We start from the raw sequence: 27,849 nt of genomic DNA on the forward strand, positions 1-27,849 counted from the left end.
TGCGAAAGTGTGAAGCAATGTTCTCAAAAATAATATTGCAAATGATTTGCAATTCTGCTGAATTTAAAGTTTAAAACTTGTGTTGTTCTTCAAATGAGCAAAACAGTTATGTCCCAGGGCAAATTTTTATTACATTTATTTTATTTTTTATTTTATTACATCTGTTGATGTATTGTCTGTGGGTTGTAACCTGTCACCTATAATTCTGAATGATAAGGACTAAAAAATAAACATTATGTACATTAATGCAATACCAAACAGTAATATGAAATAATATGGCGCATTAGATATCTGAAATAAAATATTAAAATGATGGCCTTTGCATCAACAATTTTAAGGAAAGTCAATGAATGAACCTGAAGCTCCTCAAAGACAATTATGCTTATTGTCACAAATGTCTTCTGTCTTGTGTTTATTGTTGCATAATTCTATTTAAAACTCATTAAAAGTGGTCTGCAAATGTGTCTCTATTCATGTTACACAGGTTTGATCATCATGGCAACACTCTTCAGGGAGTATGAGCCTCCGTGGAACTCCGCCCAGTAAATACCATCCTGGTATCTATTTCGATAATGGCCACCTCTGTACCAAACCCCGTTCAAGTTAGAGTGGGCACACATGTGATACCACCAACCGCCCTTCTGGTAATGAGCACAGTTACCTATTTGGAAGACAGAGCACAGAATAGACAATTGTTTGATTAAGGATAGACCAGAGACTTCGGCAATATACAGTACCAACATACCTTAGGTCTGTTTACCTGAGTAAGCATCCTTATCACGGTCCAGAGTGGTGAAAGCTTTATTGTTGTGCCATGAGAGAGAGTCTCCTGCGTTGCCTTGGTAACTGCCTAACCGTAGACGATACCAGTCACTCTCTGGTTCCACCTGAAAGCTGTCATATTCTGCAAACACTTGACGTCCTTGCCAGTCCTCCATCATGACTCGCAGCTTGTAGGTGGCCTGAGAGGTGAGCCAGTATAGGTGCTCCAGACCCAGCCAGTATTCTCCATCCAAATTTCCAAAGCCTTGCTGTGTACAGTCAATAGTTATGTAGTTAATATAAATGTATTCTAAAATGACCATTTATTTAGTATTTGGTATTACTAGAATTTACTAAACAGTTTGCACCACTTTTGCGCGTGGTATACTGTATCAGCGATCTGCATCTTTAAGGTGCACTCAGTAATTTTTTATGCATGTCGTCTTGAACACTCACTGACACATAGGGGCCTGGTCAGGTCAGTCAAGAGCAGAGAGCCAATCATAACAGTGGGTGTCAAGTCTTAAAGGAGCAGAAGCACCAAAACCGAGTGTTTCTCACAGAGTCTCAGAATAAGAGTAGAAAATTATCATGTATTATAAATATGTGACATTTTTTAGCAAAAATTGTTCTGATATTATAAGTGAACCTCAATGAACATTTATCAGTTATTAAAAAGGCATCTCATGACACCTTTAATGTAACACACACTGAACCTTGTCCAATATGGTTAATATTTTATGTGGACTTTTGGCCTTTGCTTGATTATAGGGTACCCGAATTTATGACTTAGAAGCATTTAAAAGTATTACATCATCAATGTGTGACCTAAAAGGGAATTGCAAGGGCTGAGAGCATAATTTAGAACACCTACAAAGCATCAGATGTCATATGGACATTGTTTTTTGGGCTAAATCTGGTCGGCCCGTCAAGGCCTTAAGTTAGCCCAAAAATAGTCGTTGAAAATTGGGCTTTGTTTAGTCCGCCTGATTTGGTCAAAATTTATCCCAAGATGGATGTCTGTTTCGGGCCACATATAACCCTAATACAGACATCAAAATAAGATCACATTGCAGCAAGTGGGGATTATACCTTGATGAAAATGTGTGTTGTGTTGTAAACACTAAACCCAAATGAGTCTTTCTGAACATTTTTAAACATAATTACTGCTGTTCAAAACTTAAATATATTTATACAATTATAAATCTGTTTAAAACACGCCATACAAAAAACTTGACTTATAATTTATTTGAATAATACAGAAATGCATCGTTGACTGAAATTTAGTCGAGCTAATCAGTTGAAAGGAATCCTAGCTATAACACTGTAGTTAAACTGGATTTCTGAGGCAGCTGGGCTTGTATTGTGCAGTTGGTCCAGTTGCTCCATTCAAACAGACCAACTTCACACTACAAGCCCAGCTGCCTCAGAAATCCAGTTTAACTACAATGTTCTAACTAGGTTTCCTTTAGCAGTTATAGCATTATGTTAGCCTAGCTAGAACATTGTAGTTCAACTGGATTTCTGAGGCAGCTGGGCTAGTAGTGTGAAGTTGGTCTGTTTGAATGGAGCACTTTATTCTTAGTTCAGTCAATCTAAGCATTTTCATGTATCCCTTGGTGTTACCGGGTGGTCCACCTCTAAAAGGGAGTGCTCCAACTCTTCCAGTCACCGATCATACCATGGAAGTGATAGAAGATGCACCACTTCTCGCTTTCAATTCCTGTTGAGTTCATCTTATGTTATTACTCAAGACATGCTCAGAGAATATTTTAAAGTGTTTTTTTTTATTATTATTTTACATACAATAACATCCCCTTGGATGTATCTGACATGTGTCAATAAATGTTTTATTGGCACTTTTTTCAATCATCTTATTTTGAGAGTAATTATGAATATAGTTGATATAATAATAAAATGAATATAATATATAGTCATGAATTCATGGTTGAAATTAGATTGAATTGAAGACAATTGAAGTCATTGAAACAGCCGGAAAAATACGTCTTTTCAACTTTAACTTTGCAACCAAATTTAGATTTAGAGGACCTCTATTTATTGAAGTCTTTACAATGACCTGAAAAAGGCGGCTTTTCACCTTTCATTTTTGCAACCAAATATCAATGTTGTTGAGTCATCAGGCAAAGTTGTCTTTTCAATGTCTTTTCAACAAGTTTTTGCTGTTTTGACAAAGACTGAATAAAACATAATAATTAATGAGCATCTTGATGCTCTTAACTTAATTATAATGTAGCCTAAAATTCACCAGGCAAATAGGTCAGTTCTTAATATTTCAAAGGGTTTTTGAGGTTTTATTATGTCCACCTTGTACTGCTCCCAGGTCCTAAAGAAGTTGACAGAGCCGTCCTGTCTCCTCTGGATGACGGTCCAGCCACCCTGAGCTCTGCTTTGGTCACACCAGGCCTGCAGCAGACGGTTAGTGTTGTGTGGACGCAACAGGTAGATGCTACTGGTTGTCTCTCCTGACTCCAGCACATGCTGACAGTCCTGCCATGGCCCTTCAAAAAGAGACATTGTGCCCTTTTGAGACATATCTAACTGATTTAACAAAAGCTTTTAAACAGGTCTATAGCTTTAAGAGAAGATAGAAGCAGGTCATTTTTATATTTGTCTTCATTCAGAGTTCTTGTAGAATTGAATAACTGAGAGTTTGTTTTGTGTATGAGATGCCTTGCTGTGCTCAATGGGTGAGCTCTGTAATGAGCAGACAGTTTGGAGGAGTCCGCTTTTGAAGATCCGCTGTTCTGTTTGTCGAGAAAGCAGCAAGGTCATTAACTGTGTATTCTCAGCTTATCTCTTAGCCTTTGCTTATCAGCTCACCAAGGTGGAATTCCCACTCCCACAAAGCCAGGAAAAAATTTAACCTATCGCTTATTACTCGTAGCCTCAGCATGCACACATTTATCTAGCTACCTAAATGGGTACATATCATAGACTTTTGGTATTGTTTTTAAAGCAACCTAATTCTAATTATTACAGACTAACACTAAACCTACCCCTATAAAATGTCTTCTGCATTGTTAATATATAATGTTGTGGTGATGGGGGCATGGTCATGTGTCTGTTTGTGGGAGAGAGGGAGTTGTGTGGCTCCTTGAGCTGGTTGACATGATTTCTAACAGCTGTTTCTTGTTAAGTGATAGTGGGGAGAGACCTTAAAAGCAGCCAAAACACGCAAGAGAGGAGAGAGAGAGAACAAGTGTGCAGCACTGTCTTCTGTTATATTGAGTGTTTTTATATTGAGTGTTATGAAGAAGTTTATTTTGAGAATAAATTATTGAACTGAGTGAAAAGTCTGAAAAGAGTGCATCGGCTACACAAAGGCAAAGAGTATAAAAGCCTACCAGAAGCGCGTCACTGCTCCCCATCCCCTCCTTCCATACCCGAACCTTTAAACTGTGTTGCACTGGTGCCGAAACCCGGGAGCTTGTGGAAGGAGTTATTTGGTCATGGAGCCTTCACCACTGGAAGAAGCGATTCAGACCCTCGCCAGCATCCAACGGAATCAACATCAGGCCTTCATCAAGCTGCGGCCGGAGAAGCACTTTCAACTCCTGCTCCAGGACCATGCGGAAGACCTGCAGGTGTTTCGGCGCCCAATCACACACGAGGGGGCTACGGCTGCGACCCCGAAGTCCACACAGAACATCTCACCAGAAGAGAGCCATTATGCAACAGGTCAGTCGTAGTCCAGAACAGAGTCACCAACACTTCCATTCCCTGAGGCTGGGAAGGCATGTCTGTCCGTTCGCCTTCGCGCAGCAGCTCCGAAACGCCTGCCGGAAATGGTTGCTGGCTGAGGGGACAGCGTTTCCGGAAACCACCGAAGCAGATTCTCATTCTCTCTCTCTCTCTCTCTCTCTCTCTCTCTCTCTCTCTCTCTCCCCTTCCCCCAAACCCCGCCCCCACCCATCCTCTTTCCATCCCATCCCTGCCCCCAGGGTGGTACCATGCCCAAATCTCGTCCCCCTGCTAACCCTCTCTCTACTATCCCCCGAGGTAGGCAAGCCCAGTCCCACGGGTGTGGTAGGGAAACCTGGGCTGGTCTGTTGGAACTGCAGCGAGTCAGGGCACTTCTAGGACCGGTGTCCAGTAATGGTGATGGGCACTCTGGTCCGGGTCCCCGACACTCCACAGGCTGCCCCCGATTGTGCTAGGGCATAGCGATGAGCACCCAGGGGATACATATCAAGCTTTGGTGGATTCGGGCTGTTCCCAAACCTCCATCCACCAACGCATGGTACAAATCGATTTCCCTCTAGAGCAGTTATGCGATGAGTCCCTCAAATGCGCATTTGACCAAGTGAGAACAATCAATGGTCAACAGCTCCAGCCTAATGTCTTGTTCGCATACCCATATTTTTAAATGATTAAAGATCGGTTGTATCGAGTGATGCAGGACAATCAAACAAACGAGCATACAATCCAGTTATTACTACCAAGAAGCCGTCGAGAAGCTCACTTCCAGGTGGCTCATCATAATCCAATGACTGGCCATTTAGGACAGGAAAACACTTAACCGAATAATGTCCTGGCCACACCAAAAGTGCCATTGTGCCCTCTACCATTAATCGAGGGTCCTCTACAAAATGATTGGTATGAACATCGGGCCATTAGAACGGACCACACGTGGACATCGCTTTGCATTAGGTCTGGTGGACTGTGCAACGCGATATCCAGAAGCCTTGCGCAACATCTCAGCACATAGTGTTGCAGAGCTACTCTTAAGTATTATCTCCCGAGTGGGGATTCCAAAAGAAATCCTCACTGATCAAGGCACTACATTTATGTCACGAACACTACGCGTTCTGTACGAATTATTAGGTATTAAATCAATTTGCACCAGTGTTTCTACCCACAAATGGATGGGTTGGTGGAACGATTTACTAAAACCCTGAAAAACATGATCCGTAAATTCATACACAAGGATGCTGGAAATTGGGATAAGTGGCTCAAGCACCTGTTATTTGCATTACAAGAGGTCCCACAAGCCTCAACAAGGTTTTCCTAATTTGAGCTGCTGTATGGGCGTCGGCTGCACATTGTGCTCAACGTCATATGGGAAATTTGGGAGGAGGGACCTTCAAACAGTAATAACGAAATTTAGTACGTTCTTGATCTTAGAGCAAAACTCCACACTTTGGGTCAATTAACACAGGGGAATTTGCTCCAAGCTCAGGAACGTCAAAGCTGGCTGTGTGACAGGGGCACTCGACTACGGGAGATAAAGTGCTTGTATTGCTGCACACCTCAAGCTCTAAATTACTCGCCAAGTGGCAAGGGCCCTTTGAGGTCACACGGTGAGTTGGAGATCTCGATTATGAGGTTAAGCTAATGGATAGGGGTGGGGCACTTCGTTTACCACCTCAATCTCCTAAAAGCTTGGAGGGAGGCGGTCCCTGTGGCCTTGGCGACGGTAGTTCACGAGAGGGCGGAGCTCGGGTCAACTCATAGAGCACCACATCAAGATCACTCCGGGGGTGGTGGTTCGTAGTGGCCCCTATATCTTTCCTGAACACAAAAAAACTGTTATTCAGGAAGAATAAGAGGCAATGCTCGAGATGGCCGTAATAGAAGAGTCACAGAACAGTTTTTTTTTTTTAAATGTTCAAAGATCTTTTCTGTACAAATATCTAACTGCAAATCCATCTCTACTTCTAAATTTTTCTATGTGCGTGCTTTACATTTTTGCAGCTGCCAAGTAACAGTAGCTATATTTTAGGACATGCAGTTTTGGTAAAAGTGTAGATGAATGTGTGTTGAATAATCTCACACCGGCATTGCTCTGTAATTTCAGGGTTATGTCAAAGCTTTTATGAAGGTGGTAATTAGTTGGCCTGTGTAGTGTGCACATGAATGTTAGTGTGCTCATGTTAATACACAGCTGTCGGCCTGTGTGAAGAGTAATAGGGGTCATTGCCTCTGATAAGACATAGTTTGGAATTCTCATAGATAAAGCTTCCTCACTACAGGTCACTGACACTCAGGGCTTCTAAACTGCGAAACACCATTTAGGAAATACTGATAGTTTCAAATGACCCATTTCTAAGATTCTCACACTCTTGCCTCTGTTCATTAGTGCTGAATCCTTAGCAAGTACAACTAACATTTTCTAGTTTAAAGATTTTTATGCTACCTGGAGATTTTGTTACAGGGTAACTGGTGAAAGGTGTGTCTGTAGGGTGACTGGGTGAGTCATCTAAGGTCTCCAGTGACTCCTGCAATCTCTGTTCCTGTGTCAAAGGGGCACTTTGGACTCTTTGGACATTGCTGGTGATGTGTTTGGGCTCTGATTTCACCTTCAGAAATCCATTTGACTGTTGAACTGGAAGTGATGTCGCCTCCTGTAAAGACCATTATAAATGTTGCTGTTGTTTTTGCACCAAGCTAATGGGATATGTACTTGTGGGTTTATGTGATATCTGATGTGAAAGTTTTCAGATGGCTCTCACCTGCTGTGCGTTGGTTGAGTCCTTGAGTTGGCACTGTTTCTCCAGATGTGTTATTAACTGGCTCTGGTTGCTCACTAGTGAAGTGAGCATGTCATACTTCTTTTCCAGGTCCCTATAATTACTAGACACGTGCAACACCTGATGGAATTTGCCATAGCAGGGTTGCAAGAAGTTGTAAATGATCAAAAGATTAGAGAACTGGGACAATATATACATAAAGAAACTTTCTATGATTGGTTTTAGAATTGTAATAACCCAGATTAAATTAAATGGCTTAGAGATTGCTTTTTAAAAGCTCACAAATCTTATTGTAGATCTTCATTTTGTTTAATTTAAGTATTCATTTAGTCTTAGATGTTTCTCCTAAATTTCCTTAGGAGTGCTAAAAATTAGGGCTGTCAATCAATAAGCATTTTTAATCGATTACATTACATAATGAGCAGATTAATTAAATGAATTAATCACAATTGATTGCATATTATATTTACTGTGAAAAGCCCCCAAATAAAAAACATTTAGAATGTAGTAATTATAAATATAATATGTGATAAATATAATAATTTAGACAATTTAAATAGATTACATCATGTATATATTCTGACAACAGACAAGTAAGTCTTTAAAAGTCAAAATTGTGTTTGTTTTATTTCAATATCATTGAACATAGACCAAAAATAGTGTAGAAAGATGTAGGCCAATAACAGGGTTATGTCAGAGCTATTCAACTTCATCAAGAAGTGGGCCAGATGGAAAATAATCTTTGGGGCATTGGGCCAAACCAGAATAATTTGTTCACAAAAAGCTTCAATCAAATATCATGTTACAGTAGGCCTAAAATATTTGTTTACTATATAAATAAAACATTAATTTATAGCTTTATTTTTTATTATGAGAAAAATATAGATAACTTGACCACAAAATAATTACAATAAAATTCTAATAAAAAGTGCTTTCAAGATTGGTCCATAACAGAGAGAGTAAATCAGACTGATAATAAAAATGTTATTGAACAATAACAGTGATTTTTTTTATCGAATGAAATGCAGAAAATGTTCATTCTCCCTGAAATATATCACTGACACAAGTGTCCTGAGATATCTGACCAGTCTCTGTGACTGCTCTAGACTTTGAAAATAACAAACAAAAATTTTACACTGTGTCAAGTGAAAATTGTTTGAAATACTGAAAAATGTGTCTCGACATCCCTGCATTCTGTTGTGCTTGGTCCAGCTGTCTTTTGAACGTGAAAGCTGAGCTGCCTGCTTTAATGCTCGGGCTTAACTGGGCTTAAGCCATGGGGATCATGACAGCAGAGGGGCCCCAAACTCTGTGATGTAAACACAGAGAGGGTGCGCAACAGCTAAACCCATCCGTGTAGTGCATGATACTCCAGTGAAAACGATAAGCCCCGTGGCCCAGGACAGCCTTAATGTGTCCCTGTGCCTGATCATGGTTTGACAAGGTGTGTTGCCTGTAACAGCTGGTGTGCTGACTGCCCCCTACTGAATCAAGGTTGTACATCAAGCTTGAATTGCACCGATGGCAGGAACATTATTACGAAATTTGCGTGAAGGTTGGAGGCATGATTAATATTTTTTACACATTCTTTTTCACATGATTAATCACACTAAATTAAATTAAATCGACAGCACTATTAGAAATAGAAACAAATAAGACAATTGTTGAAATACAATAAGTGTATAGAGCTATAAAATATATGTGGACAGCATAGTCACATTTTGTGTGAAAGAAAATGTTCATATTTAAATGTATTAATTTATTGCAGACTATTATCAGGAATGGTGGTAATCTATTATTGAGATCTGTTCTGAAACTCTAAATGAGACACATTATTAGGGTTTTTGTTCTCTGGAAGAAAAAAATCTGAGATGCTTACCCCTGTCTGAAGATATTAATGAGACTGAGATATTAATGAGATCTTCACTATAGAAAAATCTCTGCGTTACCTGGGATGTTGCATTAAGCACCAAATTCTCAAGCCGCCGTTGCTCCAAAGCCTGATCCTTCTTCTGGATGATCTCATTCAGCAGTTGGGCATAGATTTGGGTGATACGGGCATTCATGCTGACACTCTCCCTGCGCAGAACTCTCGTATCATTAGCCAGTGCCCCTTCCTGCTCTAGTTGCCCATGCATTCTGTCCAGTTGTTCTTGTTGCCGGTCTAAAAGCTCTCGCAGGGCTGCCATCTCAGACTGGTTGGCACGGGCTGACTCTGTGCTCATGCAGAGGACCCCTGTTAGCTTCTGCTGGGGCACAATGAAGGTGCAGGAACAGCGGCTTGGCTTGTTCACTGTCTCTCCATTTGGCCTTTTTTGACTGGCATCACTCTTGGAAGTGTCTGCATTAGAGGCTTCCTTGTGTCTGTCTACACAGTGTGTCTCCACAAAAAACAGCAAGAGGGCCAAGGCACAAGACAATTGAATCTCCATTAGAGTACCTGATGGTACAGTAATCTGTTCAATCAAATCCAAGCAAACAAACAAATTAATAATCAATCTAAATATGCGACAAAATCTTAGCAATTTACTTTAAAAGGGATAGTTCAACCAAAATAATAATTTTACTCACACACGTGTTGCTCAAGAGCCCATATGATTTTTCCATACTATGAAAGTGAAAGGTGATTGATGCTGTCATTTTGCCTAACTTCTCTTTTTTGTGTTAAATCCTTTTTTACTCTGAATTTTTCTCCCTGCCCAGTAGGTGGCAATATGCACAAAGAATGTGAATCAGCAAAAACAAAAGAAGAAAAACGTGAAAGTGAGATTCATGGTAAAAAAGGACATAAATATTGATCTGTTTGTCACCCACACTTATCATATCACTTCTGAAGACATGGACTAAATCACTGCAGTCATATGGATTACTTTTATGCTGCCTTTATATACTTTTGGGATGCCATGAGGGTGAGTAAATGATGAGATCATTTTTATTTTTGGGTGAACTTTCCCTTTAATGATGACAGAAATGTCATTTTTGGGCAAAAAAAAAAATAGTTTTGGGACTTAAAAAAGAGATTAGAAATGATTAAATGGATTCTACCTCACTGGCACACAAAGGCAAAATGCAGTAACTTCACATTTTGTCAAAATTAACCAGACTGGAATCAGGTCTTTTCTGTCCTGTGAGAGTCAGGATCTGCTCAACTATTTCTCACATTAATAGAAACTGCAGTAACTACAATATCCACACTAAAACCAAACATTTTGAAGCTATTTTTCTTGTTTTGTCTTTGTTGGGCAGTACAGTGTTTCTATTCTTCAGCTTAACTGGAACTATTTTGGTTATTTCTAGCATTTACTCTGTGTAGCAGTGACTCAAAGTTCAGCCTAGATCTGACTTCATAATGCAAACCTGAGTCAGACCACCATACATACATTTCCTATCTATGTGCTAATCTATAGACAACGTAACTGTGGTAGAACTGTCACCCCCCTCACATTAACACTCAGTCTACAGCCTTGGAAAGAACTGAAGACGCCTGAAGTTTTTTGATGGATGCCAGATGTTACTGCTTAATTTTGGGGGGTAAAACAGTTTTGCCTTTTCTTAGGTTAACAAAAACAGTCAACAGAAAACAGCCTGAGTCAACTCATTTCATTCGGTTGTCAAAATCATTTAAGTCAATGCTGATGAAAAGCAACAGATTTTGTACACATCGTAAACGTAATCATCTTTTATCACTAAACATTTACAATAAAAACTACTAAAAAACACACATTCCATTAATGCCTAGATAATTAGTGAAAAACAATACAGAATTGTCAAAACAAATATTTGGCTACTTATAAAATTTTGGTTTGTTTTGTTTGTTTCTGTGTTTTGCATGGGACAAAACAGTTTAACCAACATAGTCTCAAGACAACTCGCAAAAATTAGCATGAGATGACAAAATCATGAGATATTGAACAACTTCTACCAAAAGGTATGATAAAATGACACAATACAGTCATCACATTTTAGCTACCCTGCTATCTTTTACTTTATTTTAAGAAAGAAAACATTTGTGAACAAATTTGGTTACTCATTCCATATTAACTGGTGCAATACAAATGACTGATGTACGTCAATAACCTACAATATGCTTCTCTCGTCTTGTTGGGGGTTAGTTTAGGGGTTCAATTTATGGACATTTGTAATTAAATCTGAGATAAAGTTGTACGTTTTTATACAATTTCTCAATCACGTACTAATAATTACAACTTGTCATGAGAATGGCTTAGTTTCATTTGTAATAAGATTGGATGGATTCAAACAAGGAGAAACACTTTTTATTGTTATTTTTTTTAATCAGTAATTTTCTTTTTAAACATGGGAAAAAAATAACTCAAACCATGATTCTGAGAGAACAAATTACAATATACATAAATACAGTAGTTTCTTACCTCCAGATGATCTTTACTTTTGGATTTGGTGTGTTCAGCTCATCCAAATATTCAGCACTAAGCTTCTGATCTGCGTTTTTTTATATCCAACAGAATATTACTTAAATAAATAAAAACTCCTTATCAAAAAGTGATCACCATTTAACATATTGCCTTTGCATCAATATTGGAGCATAATAACTGTAGTGAACGTGTGCTCCATGCTGCGGCTGATCTTCAGTGGAGATGTTCAAAGGCAGTGAGCAGTAGAGGAATGGGATACACCCAGATTGACAGTAAACTTTTAAAGACTTAAAAAAAACAGCTCCTATCACAGGATCTGTAAACAATGAAGAGTGTAATTACAAAATAGACTAATGAGAGCATCTCCCCTCCTCTCTGCTCCTAAACTGGCCTGACCCCCATTTGTCTCCATCCTCTCCTTCACCCCCGTCCATGGCTGCAGACTGACCGTGATTATGTATTGAGACAGACAACAGATACAGTGTATTTAGGGTTAGTATATTTACATCACCCCTGCACACTCTCATTTCTGCAACACTACTTGCAAAAAAACTAATTTACTGAAATGTATTTAAATGTCTAAAAATAATTTAAATGTCTAAAAGTGTGAAATACTTTTGTCATACTTACCTGAAGGAGGCTTCTGTGAAGAATTGTAATTATGTCACAGACTGAAACAGAAAGTGAGCCAACTGATAGGCCTAATTTAAATCTTTTGAAAAGCACACTCAGTATTTTTTTCCTCATTAAAATAGTTTTATTTCTAAAGAAATGAATAGTTCATTTGAAACATATGTATAAAATAATGAGATGAAGATGAGATGAAGTCTCCAGTCATATCAGTAACCTTATAAGAGCTTTATTTTGAATAGTTTTCGTTTGATTCTACATAGAGAGGGTCTTCTCATGGGAGTGGCCATGTTAGAATCACATGACCAGTCGAATACTACCCACTTAAAGGGATGGTTCACACATGCCTGGATGGTTCAAAAATGGTATTTGTCTCATCATTTACTCACCCTCATGCTATCCCAGATGTGTGTCTTTTTTTCTTCTGCTGAACACAAATGAAGATTTTTAGAAGAATATTTAAGCTCTGTAGGTCCATACAATACAAGTGAATGGTGACCAAATCTTTGTCAAAAAAGCACATAAAGGCAGAATAATAGTAATTCATAACTCCAGTGGTTAAATCCATGTCTTCAGAAGTGATATGAGAAACATTTAAAAGTCCTTGTTTAACGATAAATCTCCACTTAAACATCCTTCTTCTTTTGTTTTTGGTGATTCAAATTCTTATATATATTGCCACCTATTGGACAGGGAGGAGAATTTACAGTAAAAAAGGACCTAAATATTGATCTGTTTCTCAAACACTCTTATCTTATTGCATCTGAAGACATGAATTTAAACACTGGAATTGTGTGGATTACTTTTATGCTGACTTTATGTGATTTTTGTAGCTTCAAAGTTCTGGTCACCATTCACTTGCATTGTAAGGACCTACAACTGAAATACTCTTCTAAAAACCTTTGTTTGTGTTCTGCTTAAGAAAGAAAAGCACATCTGGGATGGCATGAGGGTGAATAAATGATAATAATACATGAGAATTTTCAATTTTGGGTGAATTGTATCTCAGTAATCGCCCTTTTATAGGACAGTTTTTTTTTTACTGTAAATATATCATATAAGTCACCCTCCGAAGGGCACTTTCAAGGGAGAACAATCATAATAGTCATGCTGCAAGATCGATTTAAACTGAATTTCACCCCGAGTTCTAAATTATCCTTATATTTGGCCCCACGCCTTTTAGACTTTCAAATCTCACAGAGGATGGGAAAGTCTTGGAAAGGGAATAGGGCATAGGGATGATCACTTCTGAATGGAACGCACCCAGAGAATTTCTACAACGTCATCAGAAACGGAACTACTGCATTTAAATGATGCTACATCCATGATGCCACTAGGTGTCAGTGTAAGTCCAAGATGACTTAAGCCATTTTACTAAGTGTACCTATAATTACGTAATGTAAATGGATATCAATAGGCCTATTATTGAAGTTAAGAAGTCAATATTTTCCTCAAACGTGATTGTATACCACAGGGGACAACGCTGCTAACTAGTTCCCTGCAGGAGGAGGCGCTGTAGAAATGTCGACGTGTTGCAGAGAGCGTGTAAGAGGCTGATGATGCGCATGCGCTAGATTTCCACATGGTTTTCAAGATGGACGGGTCGTAGAAAAAACACATGTGGTGCTTTAGCTGAAGTTTTCGTAATTAATTAAAAGTAATCACGATCTTTAAAAAGACAATAGTGATTTATCACATTTTCGACTGTTTGGAGTTGTGTCGTCCTTTAAAAAAAATGGGAAAATCAAGGGTAAGAGTTTCATTTTCAAAAGTGAACTAGCTTTTGTAGCCCGTATTTTTTATTTTTGCTAAGTCTACCATGATGTTTACGTGAAATTACAGTAGAAAAATGTCATGTGAAAATCTGAAGTTGCGTAGTTGTTAGTGAGCATATAACTCTATTGAGTGAAGAACATTAAAGGCTATCAAATATACTTTGTATTGTAACATGTTGACCAATTGCATGCTTAGTCAGCTGTATAGTACATTTGACAGAAGATAACAGTTTCTTATTAAGTTGATGTTAAATCATATTTATGTGTTGAATGTTTGCCATCATTTCTTGAAAGACTAAGAACCAGAAGAAGTCGCGTGTAACTGCCGATCAGGTGGCAGAGGAGACTTACGGCAGTGTGCCGCACACATTCGTGTTTCACCGCGGGCAGATCGGGAAGAATGTCGGACAGCTGGTGATGGATATGAGACGAGTCATGGAGCCTTTCACAGCGAAATCTTTAAAGGTGCAACCACATCGTAATTAACTTTTAAACAATGCAATTATTTCAGTGTTTGTGATTTTAAGTCTATGAAAATGTCTTTCAGGTGCAGAAGAATAACGTCTTAAAAGATTTTGTTACGGTGGCCGGGCCACTTGGAATAACACAATTCTCAATATTCACCAAAACAGAAAACGGTTTAAATATGGTGAGTATTGATCAGAATAATTTTTCAACATTAAATATGTCCTCCTCAGGTTAATGATATTTTAAAGCAGGGGTTGGTAACCTTTTAGATATGAGTACTATTGTCCTTGTTCACCCTCATGCATCCCAGATGTGTATGACTTAATTCTGCTGAACACAAAGATTTTTAAAACAATATTTCAACTCTGTAGGTCCATACAATGCAAGTGAACAGGTTCTAAAATTTTGAAGCTCCAAAAATCCCAAAGGCAGCATAAAAGAAATTCATATGTCTCCGATGGTTCATTCCATGTTTTCTGAAGTGATCCAATTGGTTTTGAGTGAGAACAGATCAAAATGTAACTACATTTTCACTATAAATCTTGACATAAGCCATTTCCTTGGCGATCATGATTTCAACCACCATCTAGCGCTCTGCACATGCGTCAAGCACAAGGAAGTGTAATCAAGCTTGAAATCATGATCATTCCTAGAGACAGCAATGGCAAGATGTACATTGAAAAAGTAAAATTTTGGTCTGTTCTCACCCAAAACCGATTGGATTACTTCTGAAGACATTGATTAAACCACTGGAGTCTAAAGCCCCATTCACACTGCCAGCGACTTTGTCGACTTGTGTCACTAGACCCTGTGATCTGTGTTCTTAGTGGTCATTCCTACTGTTTGTTGCTGTAACTTAATTGGAATACTACATATCTGGCCATAGCTTTTGAAAATGTGATCAAGGATGAGAGCTAACACTGGTATAATTATGATATATCATTACAATTTGAGAAGGAATCAGTTCTTTTGTCTCTAAAATTGTTCATTCTGCAGTGTAGAGTGTTTTATAAAATGTCCAGCAGTGGTCAGTGTCTTAAATCATTGAGACGATCAATCTATCATGAATGAATCAGTCTCACTCAGAATGCAGACCGTTTCTGACACTTTTCTACACATAAAATTTTTATTATATCCATGCATGTGGTTACAGACAAATGATATAGAACAGTAAATCCATCATGACGCAGAAACTTGTCTCTGCCTTGCCTGCACTTTTCTCCAGTCTGCCAGGAGACAAATTACATGAGCTCAGCTCTCTTCACTCTCATTTGTAGTCACTTGTTAATGTCGCTTGTTTTTTGCATAAAGTTAAAATTTTCGCAACTTGTCGATCTCTGTCGCCAAAGGCCGCGACAGCTTGTGATGTCGGAAGTCGCTGTGCTCATTGAAAATGAATGGGGTGGTGTCTCTGTCTCGTGCGGTTTCACCGGTGGTGTGAACGAGGCTTAATGGAATACTTTTATGCTGCCTTTGTGCTTTTTGGAGCTTAACATTTTTGGACCCATTCACTTCCCTTGAGTGAACGTACAGAGCTGAGAGATTCTTCTCAAAATCTTCGTGAGTTAATTTATGAGAATTTAAATTTTTTGGTGAACTATTCCTTTAATCCCTTTGCCAACCATTCGGACACTTTTACTTCAAGATTCACTGTAAGTGATGCACGGTGTGTCATGCGAATGGTTTGCACGCACAAATGCAGTTTCTTCACACCTTAATATTATTTTGCTTCCTATTAAGCTCAACTGAAATGCTATGTGATTCTGGAGAAGCATTACATCAAGAGGTAGATTAGTATGCAGGTGCTTAGAAACATCAGTGTTTCCAGCGGCTTCATGGAAATTGCATAAGCCTGCATCAAAGCATGATATGCTTAATTTTTTATTAAGTAAACCATATTTATTATTATTCCTTCCAACAAGGCTTACAAAAAGTTCTTAATTTATTGCTGCTTAATGATTTTAGAAGTGATTGATATTAAGCAAACAAATTCTGGTCCAACTTATAAAAATCATTCTTTTCACAGAGACTTGCACGACTTCCCAAAGGCCCAACGCTTTACTTCCGTGTTACTAAGGTGATATGACCACACTGCTTTTGCCCAGTATTTTATTTGGTTTTTCATATCTCAGGGCATTCAGGCACAAATGATGACATTTTAGTATTTTGACTGTTGAGTGATGTCGCTTCAAAGTAAACGCACTGATGTGTCTAATTTCTTTTTGATCCTCAATGAGAGGCTGCTCTTCTAACTTTTGTTTTGAAAGCAAATGGTCTTTTTGTTCCAGTACACACTCATCAAAGACGTGGTTTCATCTTTAAAGAGACACAGGATGCATGATCAACAGTTTTCCCATCACCCATTAGTAGTGCTGAATAATTTTGGCACAGAGGGCATGCAGATCAAGCTGATGGCCACCATGTTCCAGAACATGTTCCCTTCGATCAACGTGCACATGGTAACTCGCTAACTAGGGCGATAAGACCTCAGGTGATCCAATCACCAGCTGTTTACACCTGGTATTAACATGCATCTTCTATGAACTCTTGTGTTTAAATTTTGTCAGGGGGTGGTCTCCTAGCATCGAATTTATAGTGTAAACACTAATGCATCAATTACCTGAGAAGGATGTTTATACCAGGTGTAAGCAGTGATAAAGAACTATGAAATGTTTCTCTACATGTGATGCAAGTATAGTCTTCTGAGATTGTGATGAGTTAAAAAGCTGATGTTCACATGCTCTTGCTTGTGCTGGTCCCTGTGTGTTTGCATGGTCTCTAAACTCTTGTCTTTTATAGATCAGCCTCAACAGCATAAAGAGATGTGTGCTGTTGAACTATGATCCAGTGTCTCAAGAAGTGGAGTTTCGTCATTAGTAAGTAACCTTACCTTGTTTACTTGTTGTGGGAAAAAAAGGTGCCATTGATGAAAGTTTTTAAACATGATTATATTGTGATTTGTTTTCAAAGTAAACGCACTGATGCACCCTAAAAATCAAAGCTTTTCTGTGAGATTGGTTGAAACTTCTCTACCAACTCTTGTTTCCCTCCTGCAGTAGCTTGAAGGTGGTGCCTGTGGGCATGAGTCGAGGGGTAAAGAAGCTCATACAGGAGAAATGCCCCAACATGAGCAAGCTGGCAGACATCAGTGAGCTCCTCGTGAAGTTAGTTCTCCATGAACTGGAGACCATTAACATTGATGCATATGATGAAACTTGTTGTAGTTGATGGAACAGTGATGTTTCAAAGTAAACGCTCTGATGTATCAGCTTCAGTCTTCATACCACAAAGTTTTCTATTTAAAGTAATTTTACAAGCCAAACTTTCTTTGTCCATTTGTATTCTTTTCAGAGGGGTCAACCTTTCAGAGAGTGAGGCAGAGCAGGATGGTGATCACAACATCACAGAGTTGCCTCAGGTGTATTCGGGTCATGGGAACATGGCTTCACAGCAGAGTGCAGTTCGGCTAACTGAGGTGAGGTAACTTTAACAATAAATTATAACTATATATTCTTGCCATATGTCTTTATTAGAACTGACAAATGTTGCAGATCGGCCCCAGAATGACTCTGCAACTGGTAAAGATTTTAGAAGGCATGGGAGATGGCAACATTCTTTATCATTCAATTTGTAAGTATAGCTTTGTGTAGAGTAGAAACCATCTCATGATGCAAAATCTGTATCCGTTCTTGAGAGGAGTATTAAGACAGCTCAAAATGTGCTTTCTCTTTGCAGTAACAAAATCTGAGGAGGAGCTACAGGAGATGCTAAACAGGAAGGATGCCCGTCTGAAAGAGAAGGCAGAGCGGAAGAAAACGCAAGAACAGAACATTGCCTTGAAGAAAGAAAAACGGGATGAGAACAAGTGAGTTAACCTAAGTTCAATTGGCAACGAACTGCCCACATCACTGTAGTGTTAGGGGTGTTGCGGTGGCAATTTTTTAACCACCATGCTGGTTAAGGGCCGTCCACCACTGGAGGATGTTGTTTGGCAGTGCTGGGTGTAATCTGATTACTGTTTAAGTCAAAAAAGTAGTAACACAGTACATGTTAAAATCTTGTTATCAGATTAAAGTTATAAATTGTAAGTATATTATTTTGGTTACTCATTTTTAAAATAGTATGTCAAATATCTTTAAAACCATTTATTAATGTCTACGTGTGTTTGCATATCTGTGACAGCTGAAGGTGTGGACCCCCTAATGGGTCTTTGTAAGGGAGAACGTGTGGTACTGCGTAGAGGTTGACCTATAGTGGATGTTGCTGATATCGATAACTAAGGTGTTGGATAAGGCCAACGTAGGATTAATGGGATAATTTTTAAACTAGATTTACTGAATGTTAAAAAAATAAATCTTAGACATTCCTTACTGTGACGGGCACAGACATGGAGGCTTCAAGAGTCCAGAGTGAGTAAAATCCCAGATGCGTGTCCCAATAATAACCAGAAAAAAATTCTGATTTGGTGCACAATGATGGACTTATTTACAAACTAGCCCGATACACCAGGAAGTCTTTTGAAATGTATGTTTGTTATTACAATAGAATCAATGTCAGATGGTCTTATAAAATACTGTGTATCAACAGTAGATCATTCATAAATAGTGGTTCATCAGTTATTGCTTGTCAATAGGCTGGGATAAACGATTATTTTTTAAACGATTAATCTAGCGATTGTTTTTTTCGATGCATCGATTTATCTACGATTAATTTTTTTCCCCAGTCCGATTAGATATCAATTATCTCCCCATTAATTGACTAATAGCAATTTATACATGTTGATTTACATATCTGAATGAAAACAACATGAATTCCTTAACATTGCAATATATGTTTATTGTTCTTAAAATTCCAAAATAGAAGACTATACAAGTGCAAAGTAATGCATTCTTAGTCAGAGGTAGCATTCAATAAAACCGTGAAGCCTTGAAAACACATAGGCCTAGCTTACTGAAAAAAAGTGCATCTTGTAATTCTTCTTTCAGAATAAAATAACAACAACTTGATGTGTAGCATTCAATAAAAAAATAAAAAGGTCACACAAAATACTTGTTTAGAGCAATTGAATGAATACAGTAACCAATGTTAACTTGAGAGCTTTAATATAATACAGAGAGTGCTTTTCCAAAAAAAAAGATACAAATTAACAGCGACAGTGGGAGCCAGCAGCCTGTCATGGCGTCCTTCCTGAACCAACAGAATTGAACATTTATGTTGAAAACACATAGTCCTAGCTTACTGAAAAAAGTGCATCTTTTAATTCTTCATTCACATAAAAATAACAACAACATATAGTAGTAATACACTCTGCCACTCACCTTTTTCTTAAACTCAAAATTCAAAAATAAAATTCAAGTAAAAGTGTACAAGAGCAAAATAATGCATTCTGATGTCTAGCATTCAATAAAAAAATAAAAAGGTCACCCAGCCACCCTTTCTTAGAGCTATTGAAAGAATACAGTAACTATTGTAAACTTGGGGGCTTTAAGCTAATACAGAAAGTGCTTTTCCAACAAAAAGAAATAATAAAAATAAACATTCAGAATTCAACATTTATGTTGAACATAGGCCTAGCTTACTGAAAAAAAGCATCTTCATTCACATGCAAATAACAACTTAAACTCTGACACTTTCCTTTCACCTTAAGAATAGTGTGTGTGTGTGTGTGTGTGTGTGTGTGTGTGTGTGTGTGTGTCATTCAAGACAAAATACAGTCATATATTGGAGTCAGGGGTCAGGCTTGCCCTTTTTTTAGTAACAATGTTCCCAGCAACTGAGAAAAGCCTTTCAGATGGCGTTGATGTGGCAGGTATAGACAAATAGGATTTGGCTACTGCAGCCAGGGCGGGGAACCTTATGGCATTATCCTTCCACCATGTAAGGGGGTTATTATCCCTTGGGATAGGGTTTTCCCCAAAATACAAAAGTACCTCTTTCCTGACTGTCTCACTGTCCCCATCACCACTCCAACATCGAGTGCAAAGTGGGGAGTTGAGAAAACTGTGACCCTGCCTGATTAAGATTCTGTGATGCATGGTTTATTTTGAGATTGTGTGTGTTTGATTTGGTATGGGGATACAGTATTAATTTTATTTGTTCAGGTCTCGAGTTTTAGATATTTATATTGGAAAACGAGCCAAAACAAAAGCAAATCAAAAACGTATTTTGTTGCGGTGTATAATGGGGAGAATACTACCCTCTCTCACCTTTTCACTTCAATTCATCATTAACTCACAGAAAAACAAACACTTTTATTAATAAAGCTGTGTATTACCAGTTTTCTTCATGATTCGAAATGCACAGTGACACATTATGATACAATAAGTCACGAGCCATCACGTTATAATCTAGCTGCAGCAAGTGCACTTGCTCAAGGGATGAACATCTTTGTGACAGAGTGTGCATCAGCCGGGTGCAGTTTTAATCTCTCTCCCTTAGATTGGAACACTTCTCACAACTCACAGAAGAGGCACTGACTGCACAGAGAAATGCCAGTTTTGGAGTTTGTAGTTATTTACGTGATCCGTTTTTGTATTTTAACTTTAATAAAGCTATAACGCATTAAATCTAACTGCATTTAAGATGTAACGTTGGGGTGTTTCCTTTAAAGATGCTCGACGCGCAAGTTTTGCTACAGCGGAGCGACAGCTCCCGCACCGCTTATTCCGCAATTAATTATATATTTTTATATAATTCCTTAATACTTTGCGATCTTCATCACCTGAAGCTGTTTGGAAAGTGTAAGTGCATCTGGACTGAGTTTTATTCTTCCTCAGTCAGCCGCGAACTGCAGTGCTGTTGATTAATATTCGACAATGAAAAATGTTGTCGACAATGTTTTATTCTCAACGTTGTCTAATCGTTTCAGCTCTAGTTGTGGATGACTATTTTTGAGTTACTAAATGCACTTATTGTGGTTCAAACTTTAAAAACTGCATAATTTAACACAGAATAGATATGAAACCATAAAATATCACAAAATACCCAAAATAACAGACAAAATTTAAATGGTTTGCAATGGTTTTTTATGTGTCCGTTTTTGCACCATACAGTATATGCAATCCAAGTCAGAAGTTTACATAAACTGAGTTTAAATGTATTTGGCTAAGGTGTTTCACAATTCCTGACATTTCATTGTTGAAATGATTGTCTTAGGTCAGTTAGGATCACTATTTTTTTTTAAGAATGTAAAATGTCAGAATAATAGTTGAGAGAATTATTTATTTCAGCTTTATTTCTTTCATCACATTCCCAGTGTGCCAGAAGTTTACATACACTCTGTTAGTATTTGGTAGCATTGCCTTAAAATGATTAAACATGGGACAAATGTTTTTGGTAGCCTTCCACAAGCTTCTCACAATAAGTTGCATTCTAAGTTGGTCCCTGTGTTTATACTTGCGTACTCTTGTTTGTACAGATGATTTTGAAATTGCTACCAAGGATGAACCAGATTTGTGGAGGTCCACAAATTTTTTTTCTGAGGTCTTGTCTAATTTCTTTTGATTTTCCAATGATGTCAAGCAAAGAGGCACCGAGTTTGAAGGTAGGCCTTAAAATACATCCACAGGTACACCTCCCAATTCAATACACCTCCTATCAGTAGCTAATTGTCTAAAGGCTTGACATAATTTTCTGGAATTTTCCAAGCTGCTTAAAGGCAGTTAACTTGGTGTATGTAAACGTCTGACCTACTGGAACTGTGATAGTCAATTAAAATATAAAACAATTGTTAGTCTAACAATTGTTGGAAAAACTTCTTGTCATTCACAAATTAGATGTCTTAAACGACTTGCCAAAACTATAGTTTGCTAAAATGAAATATGTGGAGTGTTTAAATTTAGTTTTAATGACTAAAACCTAAGTTTATGTAAAGTTCTGGTTCAATTGTACGTCAGTACCATGTGAATGCCAACGGCTAAAATTATTCCAGAATGTCCAAATCTGTTAATGCCTAAACTAATCACTATATTCAACTACTAAATAGCAGTAAATAATAGTGGTGTAACGATTCACTAGTTTTTTTGATGCAGAGATTTCTAATCCTGACAATTCATATTAGGAACATCTGGGATGCGAAAGGTACACAATTGGCGATATACACATTTCTGTATTTAAATGTCTTAAGGGCAAATTTGTTTTGTGAAAAACCAAAACGTATACGACAAACTGTTTCTAATTCTGGGACCCCATGGTCATGCAAAACCTGGAAATATCAGGGAATTATTAAATTGTGATTTCAAGGCCTCGAAAAATAATGCAAATAAATTTAACCTAAAATTCAAAGACTATTTATAGTGAAATATGAAATACTTTTCTAGCTATGTTCAGCATTGTACTCTTGTACTATTATTGTATAAACAGTATGTACGGTACATGTATTTAATGTGTTTCTTTTCAAGTTAATTTTGGTGGAATAAAGAGTCTTTAAGTAGTTTGCCTTTTTCTTGATTAAGACACATTAGGGAAGTATTTAAAAAAAGTGAAGAATTGAATTAATCGGATTTCATTGTGAATCCAATTGAATTGTTTTGAATTTGCAAAAATAGTTTTCAATCTAATCGAAAACCTGTGAATTGAATAGATTTGCTTTCAACCACAGAATTCGCATCCCTAGTAAATAACAGTAAAATCAAACTGAAGTTAAATATTAAATAAAAAGCACCAATTTGAAGTAACAATTTCAGTTAATTAACATTCTGGAAAACAAAGACCTGAACATGCTTACTATTAAACTGGTGGACAATAATTACTTTTAATTGTTCAGTCCTTCATTTCTGAAAGCTTTTTTATTGTAATTGTCAGGTTGTTTTTCTTTTCTTTTCTTTTTTTTACAGGGAATAAAAAAAAAGTGTTGAATTTGTTCAGTTTTAGGCAGGACCTGTTTCTAGCTGCCCATATGCATGCTCGGATGCAATGTTAATCTCATCAAATAAATTACTGAATGTTAACTGATTAAGATCAGTTGCAAAATGCATATCATGAGGGTAATTAAACATAATAATTAAAACATATTGTTAGAGAAAATATGTAAATCAATAAATAACACTGATAGAAATGACTAATGCACTAACATTTATTCAAATGACAGACATAATATTTTGGGGATTACCCGTCTGAGCTGAACACTAGTAAGCTGCATGTAATTAATCAAGCGCATCCTGTATAGATTAGATTTAGCAGTTATAACTATGCACGTTTGCACAAAATCATAAAGTCTTAAGAACATAGAAATATAATGCATCTCTAAAAGAATGAAGAATCCACAACACTATAAAAATGTACCTAATACTTCTCTATGATCTATGCTATTATTTCAGGAATTTATTTCAGCTTTAATTAAAGTTGTATACGAGTTGATACATTTGCGTGCACATCACTGCTTGTGGCACCACTACGTTGCGATGGGGCGGTTGTCCTGGTAAATATTGTAGCCTAGCATCATGGCGGTTTTGCACAGCCAAGCTCTACTCTTTAGAAAATGTAAAAATTACTCATTTTGATAAGTCATTCATTAGCATTCTGGTATTGAACTTGATGCACTTATGTCTTCACAAATTCTTATAACATGGTCTAAAAGTTTTTTTTTTTTTCAGGAAAAAGAGCTTGGAAGGCATCAAGAGAACACGGCAGCAGGAAGGACAGGTGTCTGATGATGAAGTGGAGGACCCTGGGGATCAGGCTCCAGCTGAGGAATCAGAAGATGAAGCAGAATATTACAGACAGGCTGTTGGAGAGGAACCAGATGAAGGTGCTGCCTCATACCCAATTGGTTTCACACCAAAATGAATAACTGTTGTAATTTGCCTTGTTAGTAATTTTGTTCTTTTGACTACTTCTTTTCAGATATGTTTTCTGGGGCAAAAAGGAAACATAGCCCTGGAAAGTCACTCAGGCCCTTCAAAAAGAGGAAGCTGTCACAAGGAAAGGCCACTCCCCAAGACAAACAGAATTTCAAGTCGCCTAACAGAAGCAAGCAAGCAAGTCCTGGGGGAAAACGGTTTGAAAATAGAAAAGCGGTAGAGGGACGAAGCAGGTTTAGGAAGAGTGAAGGAAGGAAAAAGTTTGGAAATAAAGGGGAAAGAGGATATAGGTTTACAGGCCAGAAAATTGGTGGACAAAACGTTTTTAAAGGACGACAGAAAGGTGCTGGACGAAAAAAGGACTTCAATCACAAGAAAGGAAAAGGCTGAAGATCTAATGAAAGTGAGAGTGGTAATATCTTGTAGGACTGAATCACAAGGTGGGACTGTTGTGTCCCAGATATCTTGTGTTACATGACTGTATCATATTCATGCAAACATTAGCAGATCTGCTGCTTCACTAATGTCTTGCATGTGCCTTGTATAAATGTTCATAGAGTTGGATGTGTTGCCAATAAACAATTTTCAAAGTCAAATGGCTTTTTACTTTTGCAAAAGTTCAGATGCAGCATGACAGTGTGATTGCGCGCATTCGTCTTCAGCCTCTACCCAGAAAATCTGCTATTGCATGATACAGGAAATCAAGTTTTCTACAGGTTCGGGGGAGGCAGTCAGAGGAATTAAGTGAAGCAGAAGTATTTGGTAAGTTTTTAACGTTAACTTGTATGTGCCATTTTGGTCATATGTAATTGAAATCTGTGTGTAGTTGATGTGGGTTTATTGTTTAATGTATTTTGTTTGTGAATCTTATTTGCTAAAATGGTAAGATAACGTTTTTCTTCAGTGCACAAAATGTGTGTATGAGAGAGAGAGACCTTTCGATTCCTACATTTTCATAATATTGAATTGTGTTATATTCAACCCAAAAAAAGAAAATAAGAATACACAATTAAATTTGAAGAAATGCATTAATGAAAGTCTCAAAAATTAGTTTTTGTGTGATACAGTCATGGGTGCGTAAAATCGTGTTTTGAAATGTGATGGCATATCCTTTAAACCAAAATGGGCTTTTAGACCATGTTATAAGAATTTGTGAAGACATAAGTGCATCAAGTTCAATACGAGAATGCTAATGAGTGACTTATCAAAATGAGTAATTTTACATTTTCTAAAGAGTAGAGCTTGGCTGTGCAAAACCGCCATGATGCTAGGCTACAATATTTAACAGGACAACCGCCCCATCGCAACGTAGTGGTGCCGTGCCACAAGCAGTGATGTGCACGCAAATGTATCAACTCGTATACAACTGTAATTAAAGCTGAAATAAATTCCTGAAATTATAGCATATATCATCTAATCATAGTTTTAGGTACTTTGTTACGGTGTTGTGGATTCTTTATTCTTTTAGAGACACATCATATTTATGTCCTTAAGACTTCAGGATTTAGTGCAACAGTGCATAGTTATAACTGCTAAATCTCATTACTGATTTCAAAAAAGCATATTCAATTGTAGAAAACCCATTGCTGATATAAAAAATTAGCATTATAACTAGCGGAAATTTCACTATGCTGTACACGATTAAAGGTGCACTTTTTTTTTGTCTATTTTAATCAATAGTTTTCTATTACCAATACTACTTCCATTGTAGAAATTCACTATTCACAGTCTGCCACGATTAATTGTATCCATGAGTGAAAGTGTCCAGTAGGATAGTTACTAAGATTAAAGAGTAGTGTTCGGCTCGTCGTGTGATTTGAACCATGTGTCGACACTCCATGTACAATAAACAGCTTTTAAAAGGTTACTGATATGGCAATAGTCTTCACCTCATGCGAGTTATCATGGTTTATCAAACCTATCAACCTATCAGACCTATCAAAAGAAGAATTAATTTCTTTAGGAGTAAGCTGTTTTTAATGAGAAACAAATGACTGAGATACAGCAATGTGTTTATGTGACTGACTGCTAAACCTAGAAACATCTAAATGACTGGTTTAAGAGTGACTGTTCGAACACTTGTGTTTTTCTTTTTGAGGGACCAGAGCACATCGGGGACAATGAACAACTGCGATTCCACGTTTCAAACACATCTCCTACCCCCCATGTATGGCATTGAAATGTGTGTAGCTTTGGCAGGGAACATATTTGCCTTGTGGCTCCTGGCAACACGAGAGAGGCAGAATTGGCACACTGGAGTAGTGTTCTCCTTTAACCTGGCCATCAGTGATGTGCTTTACGTCCTAACGTTGCCTTTGCTGATCATTTACTATGCCAAGAACAAGCACTGGGCCTTTAGAAGCACTGCATGCAAAATCGAACGCTTCCTCTTCAACTGCAACCTCTATGTCAGCATTTTCTTCATTATGTGCATCAGTGTCAACAGATACCTCGCCATCGTTCACCCCTTCTTCACACGGAGCTATGTACAACCTAAACATGCAAAGATCACAAGTGTGCTGACGTGGCTATTTGTGGTAATTGTTTCATCACCAGTCCTTACATTTGCAGGAACTTCCCAAAATAAAAACAGCACTCATTGTGTGTCAAACTATGATGATCAACTTGAATCATCCCATTTTAAGTTCAAGTTATTTCTAATGGTTGTGGGATGCATGATTCCTTTGGTAGTTACCGTTGCATCTTATTTAGGTGTGATTTGGACAGTTTTGATAAATAAAAATATAACCACACTGGAGAAGAGGAAAGTAGCTCTGATGGTTGTTCTGGTCTGCTTCCTTTATGCCATGTCATTTGTGCCCTATCATGTTCTGCAAACATACCATCTGTATCTGAGGAGGACAAAGATTCAGAATTGCTGGGTGTATAATTCATATCAAGTGTCAAAAGGACTAGCCACCCTAAATATGTGCATACATCCGCTTCTTTACATGGCTGTTTTTGATAGCATACGGACAGCTTTCTGTGGTAGGAGCTCAGATGACTAAGCCTCATAACACATATCTTGTCAAAAACATAACTGTGATTTCCTGTCTCTAGCTTAGCATTTGTGTTAAAGTTAGAACTCTGTTTTTGTCTAGATGCAATATGTAGATACTTTCCTACATGTCATTTTTGTGTTCACAAGTAGGCTAACCATGGAAATATCTGACAATTACAATTGACTGACTATTGAAATTTACTTGAAACGAGCTTTAAGCTGGAAATATATTCTACCTATTAAAGGCATTTCAGAAAAAATTGCTTATTTTTTCTTTACCTGTATTCTGAATTTCTGAACATAACATATGTTATGATGAAATAAATGTGAACTTGAATGGCAGGTGTTCTGTTCTGTAGGGATAAGATGAGCCGCCTCTGAACCTAGTGAATTGCACAGTTTCTATTATGTGACATCATTTTCGGAAAGTGTCCATCATAGGAAAATCTTGAATTGCATCTATAATGCAGACTTTTTTTTTGTTATTAAAATTTTTATTTATTCATAAATTAACACAAAGAACAAACAACA

The 27,849-nt window shown here is 37.6% G+C and overlaps 3 protein-coding genes across 5 annotated transcripts; 2 read left to right on the forward strand and 1 right to left on the reverse strand.

Moving 5' to 3' along the window:
• Positions 1 to 118: 118 nt before the first annotated feature.
• Positions 119 to 11,860, reverse strand: angptl6 (angiopoietin-like 6). The gene is made up of 7 exons (XM_052139853.1): positions 11,642 to 11,860; positions 9,203 to 9,709; positions 7,236 to 7,373; positions 6,920 to 7,127; positions 3,088 to 3,281; positions 761 to 1,031; positions 119 to 661 (listed from the first exon to the last, which is right to left on the reverse strand). The coding sequence occupies exons 2-7, from the start codon at positions 9,683 to 9,685 to the stop codon at positions 477 to 479; spliced, it is 1,479 nt and encodes a 492-aa protein (XP_051995813.1). The 5' UTR covers positions 9,686 to 9,709; positions 11,642 to 11,860; the 3' UTR covers positions 119 to 476.
• A 2,006-nt stretch (positions 11,861 to 13,866) lies between these two features.
• Positions 13,867 to 25,077, forward strand: ppan (peter pan homolog). Of its 3 annotated transcripts, none has more exons than XM_052138403.1 (13): positions 13,867 to 14,024; positions 14,344 to 14,514; positions 14,597 to 14,698; positions 16,544 to 16,594; positions 16,806 to 16,976; positions 17,317 to 17,393; positions 17,574 to 17,681; positions 17,869 to 17,992; positions 18,069 to 18,147; positions 18,253 to 18,382; positions 24,111 to 24,265; positions 24,361 to 24,720; positions 24,936 to 25,077. In XM_052138403.1, the coding sequence occupies exons 1-12, from the start codon at positions 14,010 to 14,012 to the stop codon at positions 24,705 to 24,707; spliced, it is 1,530 nt and encodes a 509-aa protein (XP_051994363.1). In that variant the 5' UTR covers positions 13,867 to 14,009; the 3' UTR covers positions 24,708 to 24,720; positions 24,936 to 25,077. The 3 variants fall into 3 exon arrangements, with proteins under 3 accessions (XP_051994363.1, XP_051994364.1, XP_051994362.1); XM_052138404.1 differs by having other exon boundaries at positions 24,941 to 25,074; XM_052138402.1 differs by lacking the exon at positions 24,936 to 25,077 and having other exon boundaries at positions 24,361 to 24,905.
• Positions 24,946 to 27,560, forward strand: p2ry11 (purinergic receptor P2Y11). Its single transcript, XM_052138405.1, has 2 exons — positions 24,946 to 25,079; positions 26,416 to 27,560. Exon 2 carries the CDS (start codon positions 26,438 to 26,440, stop codon positions 27,323 to 27,325), a length of 888 nt encoding a protein of 295 aa, XP_051994365.1. The 5' UTR covers positions 24,946 to 25,079; positions 26,416 to 26,437; the 3' UTR covers positions 27,326 to 27,560.
• Positions 27,561 to 27,849: the final 289 nt, after the last annotated feature.

This window comes from Xyrauchen texanus, chromosome 12 (assembly GCF_025860055.1).
Source record: "Xyrauchen texanus isolate HMW12.3.18 chromosome 12, RBS_HiC_50CHRs, whole genome shotgun sequence".
Taxonomy (NCBI): Eukaryota; Metazoa; Chordata; class Actinopteri; order Cypriniformes; family Catostomidae; genus Xyrauchen; species Xyrauchen texanus.